Here is a 22,365-nt window from a genome sequence, read left to right on the forward strand (position 1 = left end):
ATCTCTTCCACATTGGCAGTCTTTGTTGAGACAACCTTGATTAGACATTCTCCACCCAGATGTTCAGAAACTCAATCTTCATGCTTGGAAGTTATGCAGTCTTGTGCCCAACATAAAGGTTTAATTTGTACGATTTTCTCTGTATTTAACTAAATCTCTCCATAGTTCAACCAGGGTCCTTTTATCAACGGAAATGGAATACTTATCATCAGTGGTGTATTAAAAGGAATTTAAACCGTTTTCATCCTAAAGTACCTATCATATCCTGTTTTATGACTTGGATATTTGAGAGGGGTCTTGCTTCGTCCAGGGTGGCTTTATATAAGGCATCCTTATCCACTGTTTTTGGTACTCCAAATATTGGAAAGTTTTTGAGACGTCAGTACTATCATGTTTACTCAATTCCTTTCGTATTCTTCGACCCAAACAATCTTTTCAGTTTCTAAATTGGGATTTTACAGTTGCTTTACATGCATTGTCTCATCCTCCCTTTGAGCCCTTAGCTGTTTCACCTTCTCTTAAATTGTATTTTTTTGTTGTTGTTGGTTGGAGTTGTTTGTAATCCAGGTGCATTGGACTCTTTATCATTCCACATTTGTCCTGCATTATCCCGATAGGTCTTTTCTTCCCAAGACTCTGGCAGCCAAGGAAGGGGAAAGATCCTTCTCACCAATCCATTTGCCAGCCATTTCTCACCTTTATGACTGCTCTGATCCTGATCATTTCTTATGTCCTGTTAGGGCCATCAAGTGTTATGTGGCTTGTACTAACTCATTTCGAGGTAGTAGGAATCAATTGTTCATTCATTGGAATCCTTCTATTTCCTGTGATTGATCTCCCATTACCCTAACAAGGTGGCTTCATAAATTGTTCACGTGGCCAGTGATGGATTATTGCTACAGGAGAGGAATCTTTTGCATGTCACATCTCACCAAGTTTGTCATATCTCTGTCATTAGCATCCTGGTTGAATTACCCTCTGGAAGACACTGTACGGGCTGGTATATGGACTAATCCCAATACTTTCCTATCTTATTACTTACATGATATGGCAGTTTCCTCTTCTGACTGCTTTTGACTACCCCTGTAGCTATTTTGACCACATTTGTTTGATTTTAACCAGAGGTGCTTATTTTCCTCAATCATATACTTATTTATTTCCAGGGTCCCTTTAATTGTCACTGGAACCCACTCTGTGGTAAGTGTTGCCCAAGCAGGTATGCTTTGTCTTTTTAATTCTACACTAGCAACTGCTTTCACTATAATTACTACAGATTGCAACAGGCTCTGTTGAAATGGGATGTACCATAAGACCATCTAGGCACCTACCGGATGGTATTACCTTATTATTATGGACTGCCACTCATGGACTATCATGAGTAAAGCTAAAGGGGATCCTGCCTGTCCCTGCTGATCTTCAGGTTGAATAAATTGGGATGGGTTTGCTTTTAAAAATGTAGGGAACTTGGTTCACCTATTAAACAGGATGTTGTGCAGTTCTCCCACTCTTGTACCACCTTTATCTTGGTACACTCCTGTTCTATACAGACACTTTCTGTATGGTTTATGCCTGCACCGGCCCCTCCACCTTCTCAATGTGGGATTTTAGCTATAGTGTCAGTGGAGGTAAATGTTATTGGGAATACATTTTCAGTTTAGGAAAATGTTAACTTTTGTAACTTCATAGTCATATAAATGTTTATAAGACAAATTAGCTTATTTACCTTGTGATTGTTATAACTATTTCTTTGTAGTAAATTTAAGTTTGTGGCTTTTGTTTTCTTAAGAATATGTATTTCTATGTATAAAACAAAATTATTAGAATTCAATGAGTTTTGATAACATTAACATCATGAAAACAGAAAATCAGATTATTTTGTATAATCATGTATAACTTTATATGTTGTAAACTCTTTACCTCTATAAATAATCAGTTATCAGAGTATTCTAGTATGTGAGCACAAAGTGATAACCTAAACATTCACTTTCATGTAGATTAATATTGATTGCATGAAATAAAAATTTTCTTTGCTATATAGCTCATGAATTTCAAGTATTTTTAAGAAGTATATTTTCAGTAAACTTAGTTATCATTGGCAACTTCTATTAAAATAACTAGAAGATATTTTGTAAAACTCAAAAAGTGCTCATGAGAGAGAGAGAGAGATGAAAATTGTCTCTGAAATTTGATGATGAGGAACCCACTTTTTTAAAATTTGGAGATAGCTTGAATGGGTAGTGAAAGAAAATTTTTTACAAATGTACAATGCAACAAACTTATGTCATCATCAGGTACAAGTAGTTTACATAGGCACAGGGATATATGTACAGTATGGAACAAAGAGATCACATGACCGGAGATTGCTTAACGGCTAAGTATGTCGGTACCTCAGGGTGTTGGATTAAAGTAGGGCTGTTTGTTCAGTTAAGATAAGTTCCTTTATTTTATTTTGTTGATGTTTGGTTTTCTGTTTAAAATTTGTGCTTTGTATAGATATACTGTGGTTTTTTTTAGTTCCAGTGGTGGTAAACACAGAGGGATTTTTATTATATTTGACGAACTTGATTTTCCAATTTTTTCTGGTTTCTCTGGTGTAGAATCCTGGACAGTTTTTTTATAAACGATGTTAGTATTGCGAGAATCTACATAATTTTTATATATGTTCATAAACTTAATGTATTTGTGCATGTAATTGATTCACAAAATTTATTACTACTTTGAAGTGTTTGTACCAGGAGTATGGACTGTTGAAGAAGTTTACATAGCTCACACACCAAATTCTGTGAAGTTTACTACCACAGAAATACTTCATTCATCAAATCTTGCTGATGTGTTTTCTGCTCTACTAGGATATACTATATCTGAGGTATGATGTATACATTGAAGACTTTCAGTGTTTATTATAAGTGTGTGTGTGTCTATATGTAGTTAAATACATTGATTCTTTAAGAAGTTACAATGGGAACCTTGTTGTATAGGGAAGAAAAAAAATGAGTTGAAGTCAAGGCATCAAGCAACTTTTTATTAGCTTTTTTCTTTGATAATGAAGAGTTAATTGATACGATTGACTTCCTTAAATATGGAAGAGAGATTTTTTTCCCCTAAGTTTTATCAAAAGAAGAAATTTGAAAAAGCTTAACGAACTTTCTAAGAGCAAAGTTTCCTTTCCTCTTCAGTTTAATCCTAATGTTTTGAGAAAACTTAGTGATGGAATAATAAGCTTTCAGCTTTTCTCTCTCAAAGACATTGATTGGAAGCTTTGTGATGCCTAGTTTAAAAAAGAAGAGGTTGAGGGAGCACATGGTCATATTCACAAATATTGCCTTTGAAACAGCAAAGTTCAAAATGGCTATTTGTCAATTTAGAGCTGTGCAAGTATTGGAATTTGCTAATTGATAAATCATTGGGCTTATTAATTGATTACTTTCAACCAGTCAAGTATTCTTGCCTGAGACTAATCTTTCTATTTTCAGTTTGTATGGGTTTTTTAAATACATTTTTTGAATTTAATTGATAAACGTCTACATGAACATTAATTTAGGATTAAGTTACTTTATCAGTCCTAAACTGTTGTGCATGCGATGTATTACAAAACCAGTAACAAGCTGAAAATATGATTATCGTTGTGTAGGTTTCTCCCTACAAATTTTCACAAAACTACTAAAACTACATAATTTTTGGTGCTGAAAATAAACATTACTTCATCACATTGATTACAAATCATAAAAATAATAAAGGTAACATTCTTCAGTTTATATTTGACACTACCCTTGTACATGTCTTTTAAAAAATTTCAAAACAGTTGGAAAGATTGAGAAAAGAATACAAGATTGTTACAGAAAATGTAGTAGATAATATGTAATGTAATGAAAACAAATTTACTATGATCCTAGAATAATGAAGAGAGTACAACATATACTTTGGCAAGAAAAGTTGTGATGATAGTAGATGACCTTTTTGTAGATTAAAATGATCCATAAGATGGAAATCAAAATTACAAGAAATTAAAATGCCAATAAAATCTTTAATTAGCAACATTTCAGAATAATTTTCTCATCAATGGGAAAAACTGAGGATAATATATATAGTTTGATAGGTATAAAAATATACTTTTTAAGTGAAAAGTTGTTGATGCTGACCAAATATTAGAAAGAACACATCAAAATTATTAATATGTTTATATTTAACAGTATGAACTAGAAGAAGCTCAAGAAGCAAATATGCATGCTACAAAATCAATGAATCAAACAACTGGAAGTGACATGTGATAACCGTCAGACTTATTTTGTTACCCCTTTTTCAGTGCTTCTTTTTTTTATATAGTTGAAGCTATTTAACTAAATAGGAGTGCTTCTTGTGTAAATAGGTTATGAATAACAGTTGTCGTAATTGTTGATGTTTTTTAAAATTGTCTGTGGCAAACAACATGAGAAGCTGGTGCGATAATTGTTTTTAATTGTGCAAGGTGATCTACTGATTTTCTAATTAATCAGTTGCTGAAGATATAGCTAATTATAAAAAAAAAAAGTAGAATACGTAATGTATAAAAGTTTCTCAAAGGGATACACCAGTCACTAAGCTGTTATATAAATTACAAAGCAGAGTGGTCACATGCAAATCTTCATATACCATGCCTGTCATATTAGGCCATTGTAGTTATTACTATTTAAGGAATTTAATCTTATAGGTTATCTAACTAATAGTATAAATCACAGAAATATATTAAACTTATGGTCAGATTTGAAAGGTGGGCTTATAATGGAAATAAACCAAAGGTGACCAGTTCTTAAAATTGAAAAGATAACTTGAGAAAAGTTAGCATAGAATTTGGTGAAAGTCAAAGATAACATATAGTTTTAAGATCTCTATTATATGATAATTGCTGGGATTTGCATTAGAGTATTTGTCTTGGATGAAGAAAATTAATTATATTCTGTATTGACCATGCTAAATATTTTGAATCAAAGACCACACCGTGGAAAACAATAGACTCGGAATAACTTATAGAGTTTAATAAAATGATAATTTTGAAAGATGAAATGCTTAGGTTTGTATTAGGTTATGTAAGGCAGTTATAAAGGAAATTATGCATAATCCTTAGCTATCTTGTTAATTTATAAAATCTATTTTAGTAATATACTTATTGAAGATTGCATGACAAGTGGCAAATCAGTGCTATACACTTTAGTTAAAAATAATTGTACTTACCACAAAATTAAAAGAAAAATTGTTGTCCAACTTCAAAGATGTCCAAAGTTTTTTTATAGTATGACACTTGGGAACACTTGTTGCCCACATTCTTTGGTGATACCCAGAACATGAAATATTTTATTCTCAGGACACACTGGAATAGTTGACACTATACCACTTCATATTATTCACTTGCCCATTAAATGTTGCATGTAGAGCTAAGGTAATCTAGTTTCATATTTCATACATGGGCTAGTACAGTTTGATTATTTATTTTACAGTTAGGCTGTTTATAATTTTTAGATTTTAGTTACTTTTGTGAAAAGTATATAACAGTAAATAAAAAAATATCTATAAAAAAACAAGGATTTCGAATAATTGGTACATATTCAAGCTGTATGCACTCAGCTAAAAATATTTGATGTTCTCTTCTGAGCTTCATTGAGTCTCAAAAATTTGAGTGTTCAAAAAAGAAAGATAATGTAGCTTTGAAAGGTGCATTTTAGAACACAGAAATATATCAGGTACTAATGTAGAATATCCAAAACTACCATAATTTATCCAACTTTCTAAATAAGATTAATAAGTAGGTTAAATTCTGTTAACTGTTCAAGGCAGCAAACCCATGGTCACATGACAAGACATTTTTTAAGGTGAATATTCTCCAAGCCAAATTCAAAAGAATGGTTCTAAGCTTGATGTAGAAGAGAACTTGGTCTTTCTGTTGGATATAAACATGCCCATCAGTCTTGAAATGTTGATTAGCAAACAATCTTGAAAGTCAGTAAGAATGGGGAGGGGCTGCTCTGATGTTTGACAAACTTACTGATGTCTCAAAAAAATATAGAAGATAGGAGATTAAAAAGTTTTGCTCTTGCTTGTAATTATGTATAGTTTTGTTTTCTCAATTTCTTCTTAAAATTAAGAAGTTAAAACTTAGGTGGAGTAAAAATTTAAATTATTATCTTCATTTTCATCCCAAGATTATTGACATACATTGGTAATAAAGTTGTTTAATTGAATTTTGAATCTAACACTGTAAAAGACCATGACATGCTTACTTTAACCTGTTCATACAGAACAAGTTAAGTAACTTGTGTATTGAAAATATGGACATACTGGAATAACATTCAGTAATCAATACTACAATGTATAATTTTCTAAGCATGAAATTATCAATTCAGGTGAATAATGAAGTAGCTATTTTTGTAGATTAGTTAGGCATTTAATATTTAAGTTATGTTGTTTGTTTAAAGCAGTCCAAACTAGCTTAGCTGCAGATTGTGTTGTTAAATGGTGTTTCTGTGGTAGACAAAATACAGATTTAAAATGATGTTTTACAAACCTTTGAATTAAAATCTATAATGAACTTACTATTACAGTCTTATTTCAAAATATATTGCATGGATTTTGCTGCATGAAGTAGGATGACATAATAAAACATTTCAACATAACATTTTACCACTTAGTGAGAATCAGGCTACTTTCGAGGCTAAACTTGGGTATGAGTCTGGTGTTCTACTTCAGTGTTTGTATTCACATGATAATGTTACTTTTTAGTTTTGTATAATTATTGTCGTAGAAACTGGTGAGTATGCGTGAGGTGTTCTACGTCAGTGTTTGTATTCACATGATAATGTTACTTTTTAGTTTGTATAATTATTGTCATAGCAACAGAGATTGCTAAAAAATAAAGAATTAAACTATGTTGGCATCTTAACATAAAGATATTAAATCTTTATTTGGTAAATATTTGTAACAGCTACAGTTCATGTCTGGTTTGCTTAATTATATGAATATTAATATACAGTAAAGATTATACACACTAGTTTTGTAGTGAGTAAGAAGATATGTCTTTTTGAAGTGAACTTAAGCCATGTTTTACTTTTTCAGCCTGTTAAGTGGTCTAGCCTCAGTCCTGTTAACCCTCTACATCTCCCTGAAGCTGTTGTTGTGTTGAAAATTTCTGGGTTTGAGAATACTTTAGATCTGAATCTGAATGGTGTTCACTTCCCTCTGGAAAATGTAAGTTTTAAGGAGTTGGAGTAAAAACTAGGTGCACTTTAATAGATCTGTTTCTTTGAAATGTTTTAAAGTTATTGGTTGATTGCTTTTATTAGAAAAAGGAAAATCACTAATTGGTCTTGTGTCATCTCAACCCATGATCAGGGACAGTGGAGATAACTATCACAATATTTTTGTGAGTGCAGATGTCACTTTGTTTGCCGAGTGGTATTTTTCTACACTTAACAATCATTATAGGATATTAGTACACCTTGTTTTTAACTAACTTTGTATGGTGTTGTAACATGATGTTTACTTACTTCTCTAATACAACCAAATGTTATCAGTATTGTATTTATGGTATTTTTGTTGAATCTTGTTTTGATAGTTCATCACAACAATTTTGTTCTTTGGTGTAAAAAGCTTTACTTTTACAAATAAATATTTTACATGTATGTCTGTCACATTTACAATGTTGAAACATAATATTTCTGTGTATGACTGTAGACAAAATGTCTTTTCTTGTGGACTTAGATAAATATAACTGTTTTTAATGATTCAATTTAAGTCGCAAGAAACTGTGAAGCAATACTAGAAATTGGTTATAGAATCAGAAGGAAAATTTTGTTACTTGTCAACTTCGAAATGGTTTTTGATCCACATAAGAACCAGTTCAACTGTGGTCAAGATTCTGAATGGATCTTGAGATTTGGTACTATGTGAACAGAATAGGTGGTATTACAGTAGTCATGCTCAAAATACATATGGTTAACTAGAAAGTATAAAACATCAACTTAATTATCTTAATTAGTAAAATATTCAAATACAAATCCATATAAAATACTTTGTTCTTTTAGAACACATCATTCCTGCATTAAGAAATGAAACATGGAATGAATTTCACATCAGTTTATCATTGCCTCTCAGTTTTCTTTGCTTACACTTGTGTAAGAGTACTTCTGATTGGCAGTTATTCATTGCCATTAGTAACTGTTTCATTCAGCAAGTTTTAGTGGTCACAAATTGACTTATGTGATGTCTTTATTGTATCTGAACAATTTACAAAAGAATAAGTGATGAATAAACTGCTGTTGACATTTCTAACATAGATCCACACAATGAGAAGTTGTTACTTTCATGTAAGGCATATTCTTTATTTCTTTGGCTTTTGACCCTAGTGTAATACTTGCCATTTAAGATAGTTATTTTCAAGGGTACTACTCTAATAATTCAGTAGTTCAAATCTATTTAACTATTTTGATGATTATTTAAAGTGGTATAACATTGAGTAGAAGATATAAATATGAAAATTCCGTCATAATACAAAGGAAAAAAATGCTTATTTGGCTTTTCCCTTTAGCAGGAGTTGTCATCCTTCACACATGTTGCTCTCCTCCTGTTATCTTTATTCATTGCCAGGTATTCTGTAATTACTTTCTCATTCATGTCTTCTTTAATCCCACAGCCAAAGGAAAAACATTGAAGTAGCTATATTAATAAAAAAGAAAACTACAAAATTGGTAAAAGCATTCATGTATGCACCAGTATAAAACACAAGTTTTACAGCATTGATACTTAAGTAAGGAAGCAGTTGTGAAAGTAGCTCACTTTTTCCTTAATGTTTACATTAAGCTTTCAGTATTTAAAGTGAACAACTTCTTATGTTTCAGCTATTTTTACATGTAAAATTTCAGTTTTAGAGATATATTTAGAAATGGTATTTTAAGACAAAATGATGTGAGCAGCATAGATAGTCCTTGAAAGTGTTGTCCATGAATGATGTTTGGTCAGTTTTGAAAGTTTCACTAAAAGTATTGTATAATAGATTTTTACTAAATATAGCACATTGTATGAAGATCATTTTGTCTAGTAGATAAACATGTCAATTTTATGAAATACACCTATACTTGGTATCATAGATCCATAAAATTAGGAATTATTTTTATAATAGCCAAAATATGTGTTGAAAACTGTTTCTTTTAGGTTGGTGATGTAGATAGCCAGTATGATGTACTTTCATTACGAACTCAAGGCAGATTTTCTCGTAAAACTCCAGTCTTGTTAGAAGCAGACACTGGTGATGAGGTATAAGTTTTTTTGTATGTTTATTTACTAGATAATGATCACATAAGACCTTAGTTTTTCTTTTACTTCGTAAAACCTGTTTGAGATATGACCTGTTTATTTACACTGAATAATACCTTAACACTTGAAATGGTTGTGAAAAAATTTGTGAAGTTACATCACTTTTTTGTATTTATTTAACAATGTTGTAATTTAAAGTTTAGATAAATAGTAAAATATTTACAAAGAATGGCTTATTACACTCTGGAAAAACAATTTTATTCAAACCTGATGTTCTGTTATACATCTTTCTCAAGGGTTACGGCATCATATACAAACTGATTTTTCAAAATAGCACATACAAAAATTAAAAACTACCTTAACAATAGTAATGTCATGTGTTATCACACTAGTTAAAAGGAATTTGAATGACTAAGTGACAGAAAATTGCAAGCTATCTGAAAAACAATTAGAAAAGCCAAGAATTATTTCTGTTTATCTCAGGTTTAGAAGAGTGAATCAGGAGAGACTTTGAATTTACAATCAAGAAAATTATTACATTTTGGTAAAAGCTTAATGTTAAAGGATGTTTTATCTATTGTACCATGTTTTGTTAGAAAGTGTTCAACAGTGGCCTCTTTAGAATTACGATTCACAGTGGCACAGATGTGTGTCTTAAAATATTTATGTACTGGACAACTGGTTTCACTAACACAATTTTTATCACACTGGTACATGTCATTTCATGTATTACATTTTTAACAGTACAAGTCATCCAATCCATTGTTCCTAGCAAGACAAATTTTTGATTTAGAATAATTTTTCTGTAATCCCTGGGTTTTGTACAATACAAATATTTTACCTAGACTTTTTTATAGCTGTGCGTAAATACTTAGTGAGGGATTTTTTGACAAAGAGTGGAGTTTGATGACATTTTTAGTCTGTGAATCTTGATTCTAAAGAGGACACTATCAAGTACTTTCTAATGAAGCATGACAGAGTACATAAACAATCATTTACCATTAAGCTTTTAGCAAAATGTAATAGTTTCCTTGATCATAAATTCAGAGTCTCTCCTAATTCCATCTTATAAACATAAGATAAACAGAAATTATCCTTGGCTTTATTAATTATTGTTATTTTCTATTGTCATTTGAATTCCTTTTAACATGTATGTGATAACACATGACATTGTTATTGTTAAGCTAGTTTTTAATTGTTGTATGTTTTTTTTTCAGTTACCAGTTTGTATGTGATGTTTTAACCCTTGAGAAAGGCATAAGCTGAAATGTTGGGTTTGAATAAAATCACTTTATCTGGAGTGTGATTAGTTGGTTTTTGTAACCATGGTTTCAATCTTTCAGTCTGCTCTGCGAAGATTAAAAACTAAATAGTAAAATCTTGAGGAAGATAAAATAACTTAATAGTAACTCACTTAATTTTTGCAGCTACATTATAGAAACCATAATAAAGTTTTTACATATACATTTGTGGAAATGTTATTATTAATTTCAAGATATACACAGCAGTTCTGTTAGTGTATACTCTCTTAACATTTAGCTTTTTATTTTATACAGACAAAACAAGGATATTTTAATAGTTATTAGTTTGAAAAATAAGAGTGTAACAATTTTTGGCACAGACATTTGGTATTATGATTATAGTAATTTAGGACTGAAAAAAATGTAAATTATGAAAACATTAAAAAATGTTTTCTTCTTGCTCCTGATACTGGGAATGGTTCTATGTGTAGTTTATTTTTTCTTTGAATTTTAGTTATAATGAGACTGTCAGCAAGTAAGTAAATAGATTGAAAAAATCCTTTCTCAAGAAATGTGTACAAGATTTACTGATTTTGAAATACAAATAAGTTTACCAAATGTTACATTAAGTTTCTGTAGTAGAAATAAACTTTGATATATAGAAGTAGTTTTAGATATACATAATGTATGCATTACTTCAAAGGTTTAGCTATAATGCTGAAATCTGACAAAATTATTGCTTAGGTTTTGATTACTTTTGGTATAGCTGTATGCTGCTAGATCTGAGTATCCTGTTATTCTAAAGTCTGTACCGGCAACTTCACAAAAAAGACACCAGATGGCCCTTGCAGATATTGAATTGGGTAGAACAGTGAAAGAGGGAACCTTCAATCACTCCATGCCTGGTGAAACTCTATTTCTGACAGAATTAGCAACTGTGAAAGCTATTTTATCAGCTGTAAGTAGTTAATTCATATTAACTTCTGATCAGAACATGCTATGTACTTAGAATGAAATTAAAATTCAACTTGGTATTGGTAATGACCATAGTTAATTGTATATACTTTTCTTCCTTTCTTATTTACAAAGATTAAAATGCATTGTTGGGTAACCTTGCTATTAACAATATTTTTCATGTAATCTCAATAGTATCTCATGAGGTTCAGCCAGTTTATGAGATTTTGGTAAGTCCTAAATACAGATATTTAGTTAACAATTCAAGAGCCTTCCAATGGCACAGCAGTTCCCTTCTTTCTTTCTTTACTTTTCTATTCATGCTTCTAGGCATTTTGAATCCATGTTCCCCCATTTCTTTCCTAGCTCACTGGCTTTAATTTACTTTCTGTTCTCCCTTCCTAATCTTGAGGTCATTGCTTGTTTTGTCAGTGTCTACCCTAACAGGTATAGCCCTTAGGGGACCGTCTTCTCTATATTATTTCACAAATCAGGCTGAGATTCCATGTCTATTCTCATGTCTGCCTTCCACTTATTACTCCTGGGCATGTTCTTTGACTCCCTACTCTGTCATGCTTGGCCTTTGCCTATGAGCACCAGCAAATCTTTCACCATGGTTTGTGCATCCTTTACATCTGCCAACTAAGTTCTTTTCCTTGGGAACTTTTTTTTCCCTTACACCACTTACTCTTTTGGGCCCTACACAAGTGCTACTTCCAATGGTATTTGCAGGAACCTTGTGTTTCTTTCTCCTCCACTCGATGATTTTTAGTAATGGCTCAACAGCATCAGTACTGTGGCGGACACCCCTTGATGCTCACCCAACAGAAACTCTGTCTCTTCATAGATGCTTTTCTGTCAGGAATGTGTCTCTAACCGCTTTATTGCATGGGAGCTCCTATGGAGTATTCACTCTACATTATCATAATTCTACTTCTCATGATTTGTCAGGTATGTTCCCCCTCTTTCCTTCTTCTGGTTTCTCTTACCTTAGTTCTTTCAGCCTTTTTCCTTTGGCTGTTCGACCATTGATTATCAATCTCCACCATTACTGATTATCAAGTGGATTCGTTGCCCAATATCTGCTGCCTTTCCCTTTACTACCATGCATTTCTTCCCCTATCCTCTCCATGCTGTTTTGGTTTTTCCTTCTTCACCAACACCCTTGTACAATTACCATGCCTTACAGAGAACTTGATGTGGTTTTGCACTAATTCACACATACACTAGTCATGCCATAGCCTTCTTGTTCTTTTTATCAACTTTCTCACATAACCTACTTCCTCCTCTTTCTCCCTGGTGGTCACAATCTTTTGTAGGTCTATGTCATCACTACTTACAATACTCTCTTTTACTATCCTTATTTACTCCTCTACCCAGACAGGTCCTTTCTTGTTTGTCCTTGGATTGGTGGTATCCACCATGGCTAATTGTCAGACAGCTTTGCTGATAATATTGCCTCCCTCTCGTTACCTCCACTTGTTTTCTTCTCATATTTTCTCCGTGTTGTTCCTGTCCTTCATCCTTTGCTGAACCCCTCGTCCAACTCCCATGACTGACTGGGACCTCCATTGGTTTTATACATTCTTACACTTACTCTTTTCGAGTTTTGGCCTCTTGTTCTTTATACCATCTTTCTCCCATGACATGCTTCTATCCCATTCTCACTTGTGGTTTCCATCTTTAGAATTACTATGCCATCAATATTTCCCTTACTGTCTTTCACCAGACTTGTTTACTTCTCCACCATGACCGGACTCTTCTTCCTCATACTTCTGCTGTTTGGATAGGTGATCATTTTTCTCTCCAACGTCCCTTCTATTTACCACCTCTATACTCATTCAGCCACATATTGTCTTCTATGTCCAGTTCGACTGTTCAGTGTTATATGACACAAACATCCCCCTTATCACTTTTTTAATTTTCATCACATCACCTTTTTCAGTTGTCTCACTCTCTTCTGTGTCAGTTTCACCAACCCTTGGATTGGATCTTTCAGACTGACATATGGACGTATCCTTACACTTTCATCTCTTATTATCTTCTTTGTCTAACTGTTTCATCTCCTGTGGTGTTTTGGCTCCCACCAGTCATTACTCTATGCTCCACACCTTCTTTGAGAAGGGTAACTACAATTTCTTTTTCAGATCCCCTTTTTTCTTTACTGGATCTCACCACCTGGCTGGTGTTGCCTCTCAGGATATGCTTATTTCTCCAAATTGGAAATGAGCCAGAATAATGGAAAGTGCTCAAACCATCTTCCATGGCCTTACCAGTGCTCTGTGCGAATTGGGGTGTTCCAAAAGATCACTTGAGGTATCTTTATGGCATACATACTTGTTCAGTTGTCCAATTGAGACATATATATATATATATATATTCATATATAGGATCTAGTAGGATTCTGACCCACTTCCCTAGATCATGTGATACACATACTATTCGAGTTACATTTCACCATTCTATCTCGGAGCTTGTGCTTTAATAATTAATTAATATATTATAGATAACGTCAAATCTAACTCTTCAGTAAAGGTAACTTTCTATTATGGCAAGTAAAATAGATTTTCACTGTGGTTGTTTGAATAAAGATAGTTTATTGTGATTGTACATTTGTGTTCAATCTCTCTTTATTTTTTTACAAATATGTTTAGTCAGTGAATACAGAATTATTTCTCGGTGAATATCTTGGTAAATCTCTTGTTATTCAGGAGACTTACCTTGACACACTTAGGGGAAATTAGTGCTATCTGAGAATACCAACAATGTAAAGCCTAACAAAATCTTCCTGTTTTCAAAACATAATAGTGGATTAAAACTCAAACTTGTTATTTAGTTATTATTTGTGTACCTAATTAACTTAATTTTGTCCATTTTCTTACATTCTTTTACAGCTTAAAGATCACAAGTCACTTGTTAGAGATGGTGTTCCTGACATTATCTGGCTGAAACTTAATGGAATTGGCAAGCTCGTAGGTCATTATGGAACAGATTCCTACCAAGTCAGTGAAGCACTGCGCTTGTTAAGGCAGGTGATTAGTGAGGTAAGTTTTTGAAATAAGAGTACTTCTAATTAAATGACAATAATATGTTTAAAGTCAGCAAGTTTTAGATTAGAACAAGCAGAGCAATCAAACTATAAAACTGACAAAATATATTTTTTCCTTATATCTTGAAATATATATAATAATTATGTATGCTTGATCTTTTACTAGGCTGTTAACATTTTGCGAGATATTTATGATGGTCAAGTTGTTGTCACTGTTGTAACTGTGAGTGATGATCCTACCCCATTATTCCGTGTTAGTCGTCACCTTTTGGAAGAGTCTACAGTAGAGGTAAGAACAAAATGCTTATGCATAGTGATGGATATTTGAAAGTAAAAAATGTAGTCAGTTAACCATTCAAATATTACATCTTAATTTCAGCCATCAAAGAACTATCAGCAAGTATTAAAAACATCTTTACTTCACATTGTAAAATATGAAGTTTTTGTACACTTTTTCTTTATAATTTCAAGTTCACTGTTACATTAAACCTATACTCTAGCTGCAAAATAAAATAAACAAAAAATAAATATATCAAATTACAACTAAAATAAATAATAATAACTAATGATGTTTTTGTTCTTGAACTTGTTGTATAATTGATAATACTCATTCTCATACACCCTGATTTTAATCTCATTAACCTCTGGGTGAACAATTCACCCACTTGAGAAGCACTGCTCTGTTCTATCAGCTCAAAATTAGGGACAGCTAGTGCATATAGTCCTTGTGTAGCTTTAGGTAAATATCCAAGACAAACAAAAGTCTCTCTCACAAGTTTCATCTTTCATTGTTGTTTTTTTTTTTTTATCCATTATATGACCTATAACAAGGAAAGTGTTAAAATATAGAGTGGGCACAGGTGTTTTTTTTAAAGTGTTAATGGAGAGAGAAAGAGAGATCTTTAGATCCCGTATCAAAGATGATATCCTTCATGGTTTTGTGACCAATTAGACATTTTCTTAATTTAAAACATTAGATAAAACAGAAATTATTATTACTCATGTTTTTCCTAAGAGAGAAAAAACACTGCATTTAGAGCTAAAGTTGTATTGTCCATGAATTATGTCGATCTGTTTCTTCAGCTTTTGGAGCAGACTATTTTCTATTTTTTTCACATATATATATGTTAATGTATGGTGAGAAATGCTTCACATCAAACAGTGTGGCATTTCTGTGTCCATACATTTAATTGATTATCACCTAAAAGAGTTCCTTGAATTTTGTGTTTTGTACCCAGCATATACAATAATTGAAGATATCAATACAGATGTTCCTAAGACCTTAACCTGAAACTGCTTCTTCAAAAGCATCTCTGACTACAGGGCATTCTTGCAAATTTGAAGGTCTTAGTAAAGCCCATTAAGTTGCATGAGAAGCCTTTTGATTAAATGGAGTGCTGAAGTTGTTGGCAAATCAGAATGGTTACTGGCACTCATAATGTAAAAAGTTATTTATCCTTGTCCAAATGTTATAATGTTTTTCCATTTTTACATCACTTGTAAATACTTCCAATGTATAAGCTACATACCTATAGCAGTGTGGTGTAGTACTCATTCTCAAGCATTTATCCAAGTCACCCTATCACAACAGAAAATATTTTTGATGGTAGGTACCAACCAAGTAATCTGAAATGTAATTTACAGTGCAATGAAATTTGTAAGAGCTAGTACTACTCTTTCTTTCTTTCTTAACTATGGAGACATGAAGGGGCTCTCTTGATAAGGAAACTAATCTTCAAATGTATCTGTATTGTGAAAACGTTTCTGCTAATAAAATTTGTAGGCTGTTGCTTGTGGAAGAAGTCGTGTACATAGGACTTTTCATATTCTTTCTTATGGTAAGGCAGTATTTTAGCTTTTGCTGTAGTAACAGGAATCAAAAGAATCATAATACAATTGATATTGTGTTTGGCAGGATGTTTTCTTGAAGTGCCTCCTTAACAAGACATTGGAAATAGTTTAATACTCTGCTTTATTGTATCAGAAACTAAATAATTTCACTGATCAAAGGCTGATACAGGATACTCAGTTTTACTAAAACTGATAACAGTGACTGCTTAATTTCAATTCCAAATAAAACAGCATTTCTTTAATTCTTTTTATACAATTATATTGCATATAGGCATCATACTGCCATCATATCTAAACTATTTATCATTAACTTCTGATTAAAAGTAAACTAACTCTGTAGATCGGAACTAAAAAAATGATTTATAAATTACTGAAGCCAAAAGTACTTAACATCATAAGTCAATACAGAAGAAAAGTAAAACCTATAATAATTAGAATGCATTGATTCATCGGGTCTTGTACCCTTGCTATTAGCCATATTTATAAATTACTGAAGCCAAAAGTACTTAACATCATAAGTCAATACAGAAGAAAAGTAAAACCTATAATAATTAGAATGCATTGATTCATCGGGTCTTGTACCCTTGCTATTAGCCATATTTACTCTGTAAAACCAATTTTCTAGGGCTAAGATGATGACAAAAAATATCTAGATCTAGTTGTTTATTGGTTAAAGTTAAATAATTCTATAAAGTAATTACTTCTGGTAGTTACTTAAATTTTCTCCTGTTACTATTAATTTCCAATCAGAACAAGCTACCTACTGTGATCAAAACTAACAATCAACCTGGTATGAGTTTGTTATTTGCCAAAGGAATCCACAGAAATATTTGAATTTTGACAGTATTCATGAGGTGCCACATGACAGAATTTTATTAGTCTGCCAATCTTACTTGTTTAAGTAATTTCTCAGAAGTGAGGCAAACAAAACCTAAGTAATAAATTTTTTTATTACATTATAACTTATTAAGTAATTTTTTTACAAACACTAACATTCAAGTAAAGTATTTCACTCTTGCTTGGCATATGTCTTACATAGTAGTTTAACAATTGATAATAGAGGGGCACTTTTAACAATAAAAAATAACACAATTACTAAAACATTCATGAATTATTCTTAATATGATTAAAGCATGTTAACCAGCATTTCTAACATTGCAAAGATTTCTCAAACTTATAACTCATCTCAGAATTCTTGGAATAATAAGAAAGTATTATAAGGATATGTTGATGTAATATTTCATTAAGCAATTTAGAAGAGATTGTTTTGTCATAACAGTGTAATATTCGTTTATGTGATTTTTTTTCTTAGCACTTTAGTTGTGTATTTATTGTTGTAATTGTTGCAATTTAGAAGAACATTTCTATTTGTATTGTGATTTTTTTTTATAGTACTTGAGTAGTGTTTGTTCTAATGTTTCCTGTAACAGTTTAGTAGTGCTTGTTGTGAATAGTTCTGTAATGGTTTAGGAATACTTGTTGTTGTGATTTATTCAGCATAACAATTTAGAACTGCTTGTTGTTGCCAGTTCTTTAAATCGTATTATATTTTACTGATGAATCTTATAACATTAAATTTGTTTTCTTACTTTTCTCTAGGAAACAAATTCCACAGATAAATTAAATTTGGCCTATCAGTATGACCCTGAATTTTCTGTTGTTTTCATCATCATCCTGTTTGTTGTGATACTGTTCACACTCTCTGTACTGGGAATTAGTGTATTCATGTGGAACATGGACCCTGGAAGAGACTCCATAATCTACCGTATGACTAGTCAACGCATGAAAAAAGACTAGTAAAACCATCTTTTCAGGTGTAATTACATGGAATAACCTGTGTGTGAATTATGAAAAATGTCTGAGTTCCATCATTTGTTTTTTCAAACAGCTAGAGATTAGGTATTTTAATTAAATTTGCCATTATGGAATACATATTTATTAATTATCAAGTTTAAATTAGGAAAGATGTGGTAAATATCCTTTTGTGATTTTGGATACCAGTCTCAGTACTTGTTAGTTCTTAACTTTATTCTTGATTAAACCCACTTCAGGTGGTTCTGATATGAGATGGTTTTTATAGCCACATAGATATATAATGAGAGTGATCTCAGATTACATTGTGGCTAATTCAAAGGTCGTGGATAGTGTTAAAACCAAAGTACACCATATTAATATACATACTGATGTAGATAGAGTATTGGGGTTTACAATAATTTTTTCCACAGTAGGTGTTTTTCTTTGCTTCATTGTCTTTATGCAACACTGTGTGATGGAAGATTCCTGTTTAACTGTTCTTATTGTAAATTTTTCAATTCTCACATAAGAAGTGTACTTCTGAAAATGAAAAAACTGTCACTACAGTACAGAAAGTCTTGCTTTTAATAAATATCTTAAGTTAATTATAAGATCAATTTATCAATATAGAACTAGTTAAGTAATGTTGTTCTACCAAACAAATGCACAGCAAAAAATTATGCTATTTATTTTGTAAAACAACCTGCACGAAACTATTTCTAACTTTGTTGCTTTAATTAATTAAAAATAGTTTTAAATATCAGAGTTGTGATTTATAGCAACTAAGCATACTTTATTATGAACTCCAACATTACAGAACCTCTAAGTATTTCATTTTTTGTTTAATATCCATCATTTAAACTTCTTTTTGAAATATAGTCAACACCTTGTCTATGAGAAGTTTTAACAGTATTTAATAATTGTGACTTGTCTGAGAAAAGATTCAGCAACCTCTCAAAAAGTGTTTTCAGTGAACTAAACCTTATTTATTGTAAGTTGTTATAAAGATCATTCCAATAATTACATTTTTTTAAATCTGGGGCTAATTGAAGTAATAATTTGAGAAGTTTATGAATAAACTGTGCCATGTGTTTGTTGGTATATATTAAAAACTTCTTTATGTATTTATGTACATGTTGCTAAGTGTATGTAGAAAGAAGATAATTCAATAAAAGTGTAACCAGTCATTTTTTTTATGAGATTCATTTTCAGCTTTTTCTCCTCACTTCTTAAACAGTCTTTGTTTTAAAACTAAAGCAGTGTGATAAATTATAAAACTGTACTTTCAGTTTTATTCCACGTTAAATTTATATACTGAAAACTTTTGGCTACATTATTCGCTATGAATAAATTTCAACTTGGAGTAAAACCTGTTCATTGTCTATTTTTTAATGTGTGTCACCCACGTTGAATCTTGGTTCTCACGGTCCGGGAAGAGCATGGGAATACATAATTGGGCTCTCCCGGACGTGGAAAGGCCCTTAAATTTCAGTGTTTTAAGATCAGCAGAAGTTATAAAATAAAAACCGTAACAACTGCCAGTAAATATGAAGCGGTGTTTCATACGTTTATAGCCATTTCACTTGCTTTCGTCGAATCTTTATTGGCTAAGGTTGAATTGGTAAGAAAGTAAGTAGAAAATTGAGTCGTTTTGGGTAAAGAATACATGTATAGTTAGTTCGGTATTATGTTTCCATGTTGGTCAGATTCAACATTTTCGTCATCTCCGACTCGAGTGGATTAGTCGGTGTTTGTGAAATTTTACCTCTTAATATTCAGTTCTTATTTTAGCTAAATATTTGTTCTTTTTTTTTACGCCATTTTATTGTGATTTATATAAGATGCTTTTGTAAATATATTATTTTGCTATTTGAAAAACAAGTAAAAACAAAAAGGATATATATGTATATATATAGCGCAGCGAACCCTTTTTGGAGTCCGTTGGATAAATTTCCAGCGACAGTTTTCTTCAACCTGTAACTACCAATGATACTGTCCACTCCTAGTCTAGGTCTTCAACTTGTTAATATAGACCGTATCAGCGACATTAGCTGATAATTTAATAATGTCTGGTATGTTCGAACTTTTGACCGGTGGCTAACCTTCCATTCTGACCGTTACTTGACTTTGTACTTTATAGAGCTATAGGAAAACGGCAATTATCTATATTTCATTAAGTTAACCAACATAGTCACTGATAACAAAGTGAATCGATTTTCATCAAAATCAATAAAAAACAACAGTAGTTTAAAAAAAAAGGACTTTAAAGGGGGGGGGGAGTTTAGTGGGTGACACTAAACCCTCGGTTCCTGACCCCTTTAAAGGTTAAAGTAAATAGCTTGTTTTATTTATTCTTTAAAAGAGCATGCATCGTAGTACCTTTAAAACATAACTTATAATGGTCTCACGAATCAAACCAGCTGAGGAAGTAACCATTTCAACATAAGGTTTTATGTTTTAGAAGTTAACTGTATAGATTTATTTACTTAACATGAAAACATTATATATATTCTGAACCCAGAAGAAAGAACCGGACAATTCGTTGTTTTGTAATTACTGTTTTTACCGCTAGATGGTGCCTGAAATGAATGTGTAGTGTCGTGTAGATTAACGATAAGTTTGGTATTAAGTTTAAGGATAAAATGTGGTATTGACGGCTGGTGGGTGACCCAAAAACTGGGGAACCACATTGATATAGCACTTCGAAGATTTCTCAAAACCATGTTTTATAGAAAACACTCGTGAAAACTGTTGTAAAGCTTGCTGTTACCAATATAATAAACACCAAATATTAATACTAATAACTATTATTACTGTTCTCGGTGTATTTTTTAGTTTACAGTATTTTTCAAATGATTATAATTAAGTGATTGTCAACTGCTCATTAATGTATGGGCACAACTTTCACAGTTGCATCTCATTATTGTAAATCTTACAAACGCCACTGCGCGCATTAAATACGGCGATAAAAAACAGCAAACAACAAAGCATACATTTTTTCCCTTTCAAAAGAGAAGTCTTTTTACAGTGTATGGCTGTTTTTCACACCACACGTCCTTACTGGATTAGAACGCCAAAAATTGTGTTTTGACAACAGCAACAACGTTACTGGAGAAATGACCACTCGTGAACAAGGAAAGGACTGTTTCATGAGTCCCCCAGTGGGATAGCGATAAGTCTATGGATTTACAACGCTAAAATCAGGAGTTCGATTCCCTTCGGTGGACACAGCAGATAGCCGGATGTGGCTTTGCTATAAATAAACACACACTGTTGTTTGGAGGACTGATGGAGATGGTCTCCGTTCCGCAATTACCTTTGGAGATGGGATTCGGAATCTATTAGAAACTAAACTTATTTAACAAATAGTTTCAATCTCCTTTATGTAATGATTTCAAACTGCGATATTGAATAAGCGAGACAATTATTATTTTAAAAAACGTGAACTTCTTTGCCTTTATCTTGTAAAATTATCACATAGGTCATCTTCCTCTGACGAGTCGCCATTGTACGTATGGATACAAGTTTTCATATTGGATAAAATTCAGAGTTATAGCAACAGTAAGTTAGGGTCTTGATGGCTCTCGTATCTATCAACACTTCTTACTTGACACTACAGGTTGAGAGCTGTTTTACAGCTCAGTCAAAATGTTTTTAATAAAAGGGATTTTTTCACAATGTTAAATATGCAATATCCACAGTTCTTCATTCTATAATCGGAAAATTGTCAAAATATCTTCGTACCATGAAGATAAAATGTTGCAATGAATTGAAACTCAAGGTTATGCGTAGCCTAGTGCCAGTCTGCAGAGCAGAGTTCCAAAACTTAACGTAACATTAAAAGACAACAAGAGACCTAGCCACTAAATTATACTCAACGCTAGAAAACCCAAAGCCAGTCCTTATCATTCAAATATTTATGAAGCCTTCTCTTAAAATAATTGCATCTACCACATCTGTTGACAATCCATTCCAAAGTCCAACCATACTGCCTGAAAAATAAAGCTGTATAAATTGAATAAGTCTCCTACCACACCAAAATGTTTACTTGTTTCCCCTAGTCTTTCCATTTTGACCGTTAGATACGAAAAAAAAAGATGATGCATCAACACTATCAATTGCCTTAACAGTCTTAAACACCCGAATCAGATCCCCTCTAACTCTTCTTTTTTTTCCCAAGAGAAAACAAGTACAAAT

General features: G+C 32.1%; 1 protein-coding gene across 1 annotated transcript in view; it reads left to right on the top strand.

The window, feature by feature from the left end:
• The window catches only part of LOC106459089 (renin receptor-like), a 29,914-nt gene extending 10,541 nt beyond the window's left edge, over nucleotides 1–19,373 (top strand). The window contains exons 2-8 of the mRNA XM_013918673.2: nucleotides 2,724–2,866; nucleotides 7,084–7,215; nucleotides 9,178–9,279; nucleotides 11,287–11,478; nucleotides 14,369–14,518; nucleotides 14,690–14,812; nucleotides 17,974–19,373. Of these exons, the coding sequence (XP_013774127.1) occupies nucleotides 2,724–2,866; nucleotides 7,084–7,215; nucleotides 9,178–9,279; nucleotides 11,287–11,478; nucleotides 14,369–14,518; nucleotides 14,690–14,812; nucleotides 17,974–18,171 (1,040 nt within the window). The 3' untranslated portion in view covers nucleotides 18,172–19,373. The remainder of the gene's footprint in view (nucleotides 1–2,723; nucleotides 2,867–7,083; nucleotides 7,216–9,177; nucleotides 9,280–11,286; nucleotides 11,479–14,368; nucleotides 14,519–14,689; nucleotides 14,813–17,973) is intronic.
• The last annotated feature ends 2,992 nt before the right edge of the window (nucleotides 19,374–22,365 follow it).

This window comes from Limulus polyphemus, unplaced genomic scaffold, assembly GCF_000517525.1.
Source record: "Limulus polyphemus unplaced genomic scaffold, Limulus_polyphemus-2.1.2 Scaffold557, whole genome shotgun sequence".
In the NCBI taxonomy this organism is placed as follows: Eukaryota; Metazoa; Arthropoda; class Merostomata; order Xiphosura; family Limulidae; genus Limulus; species Limulus polyphemus.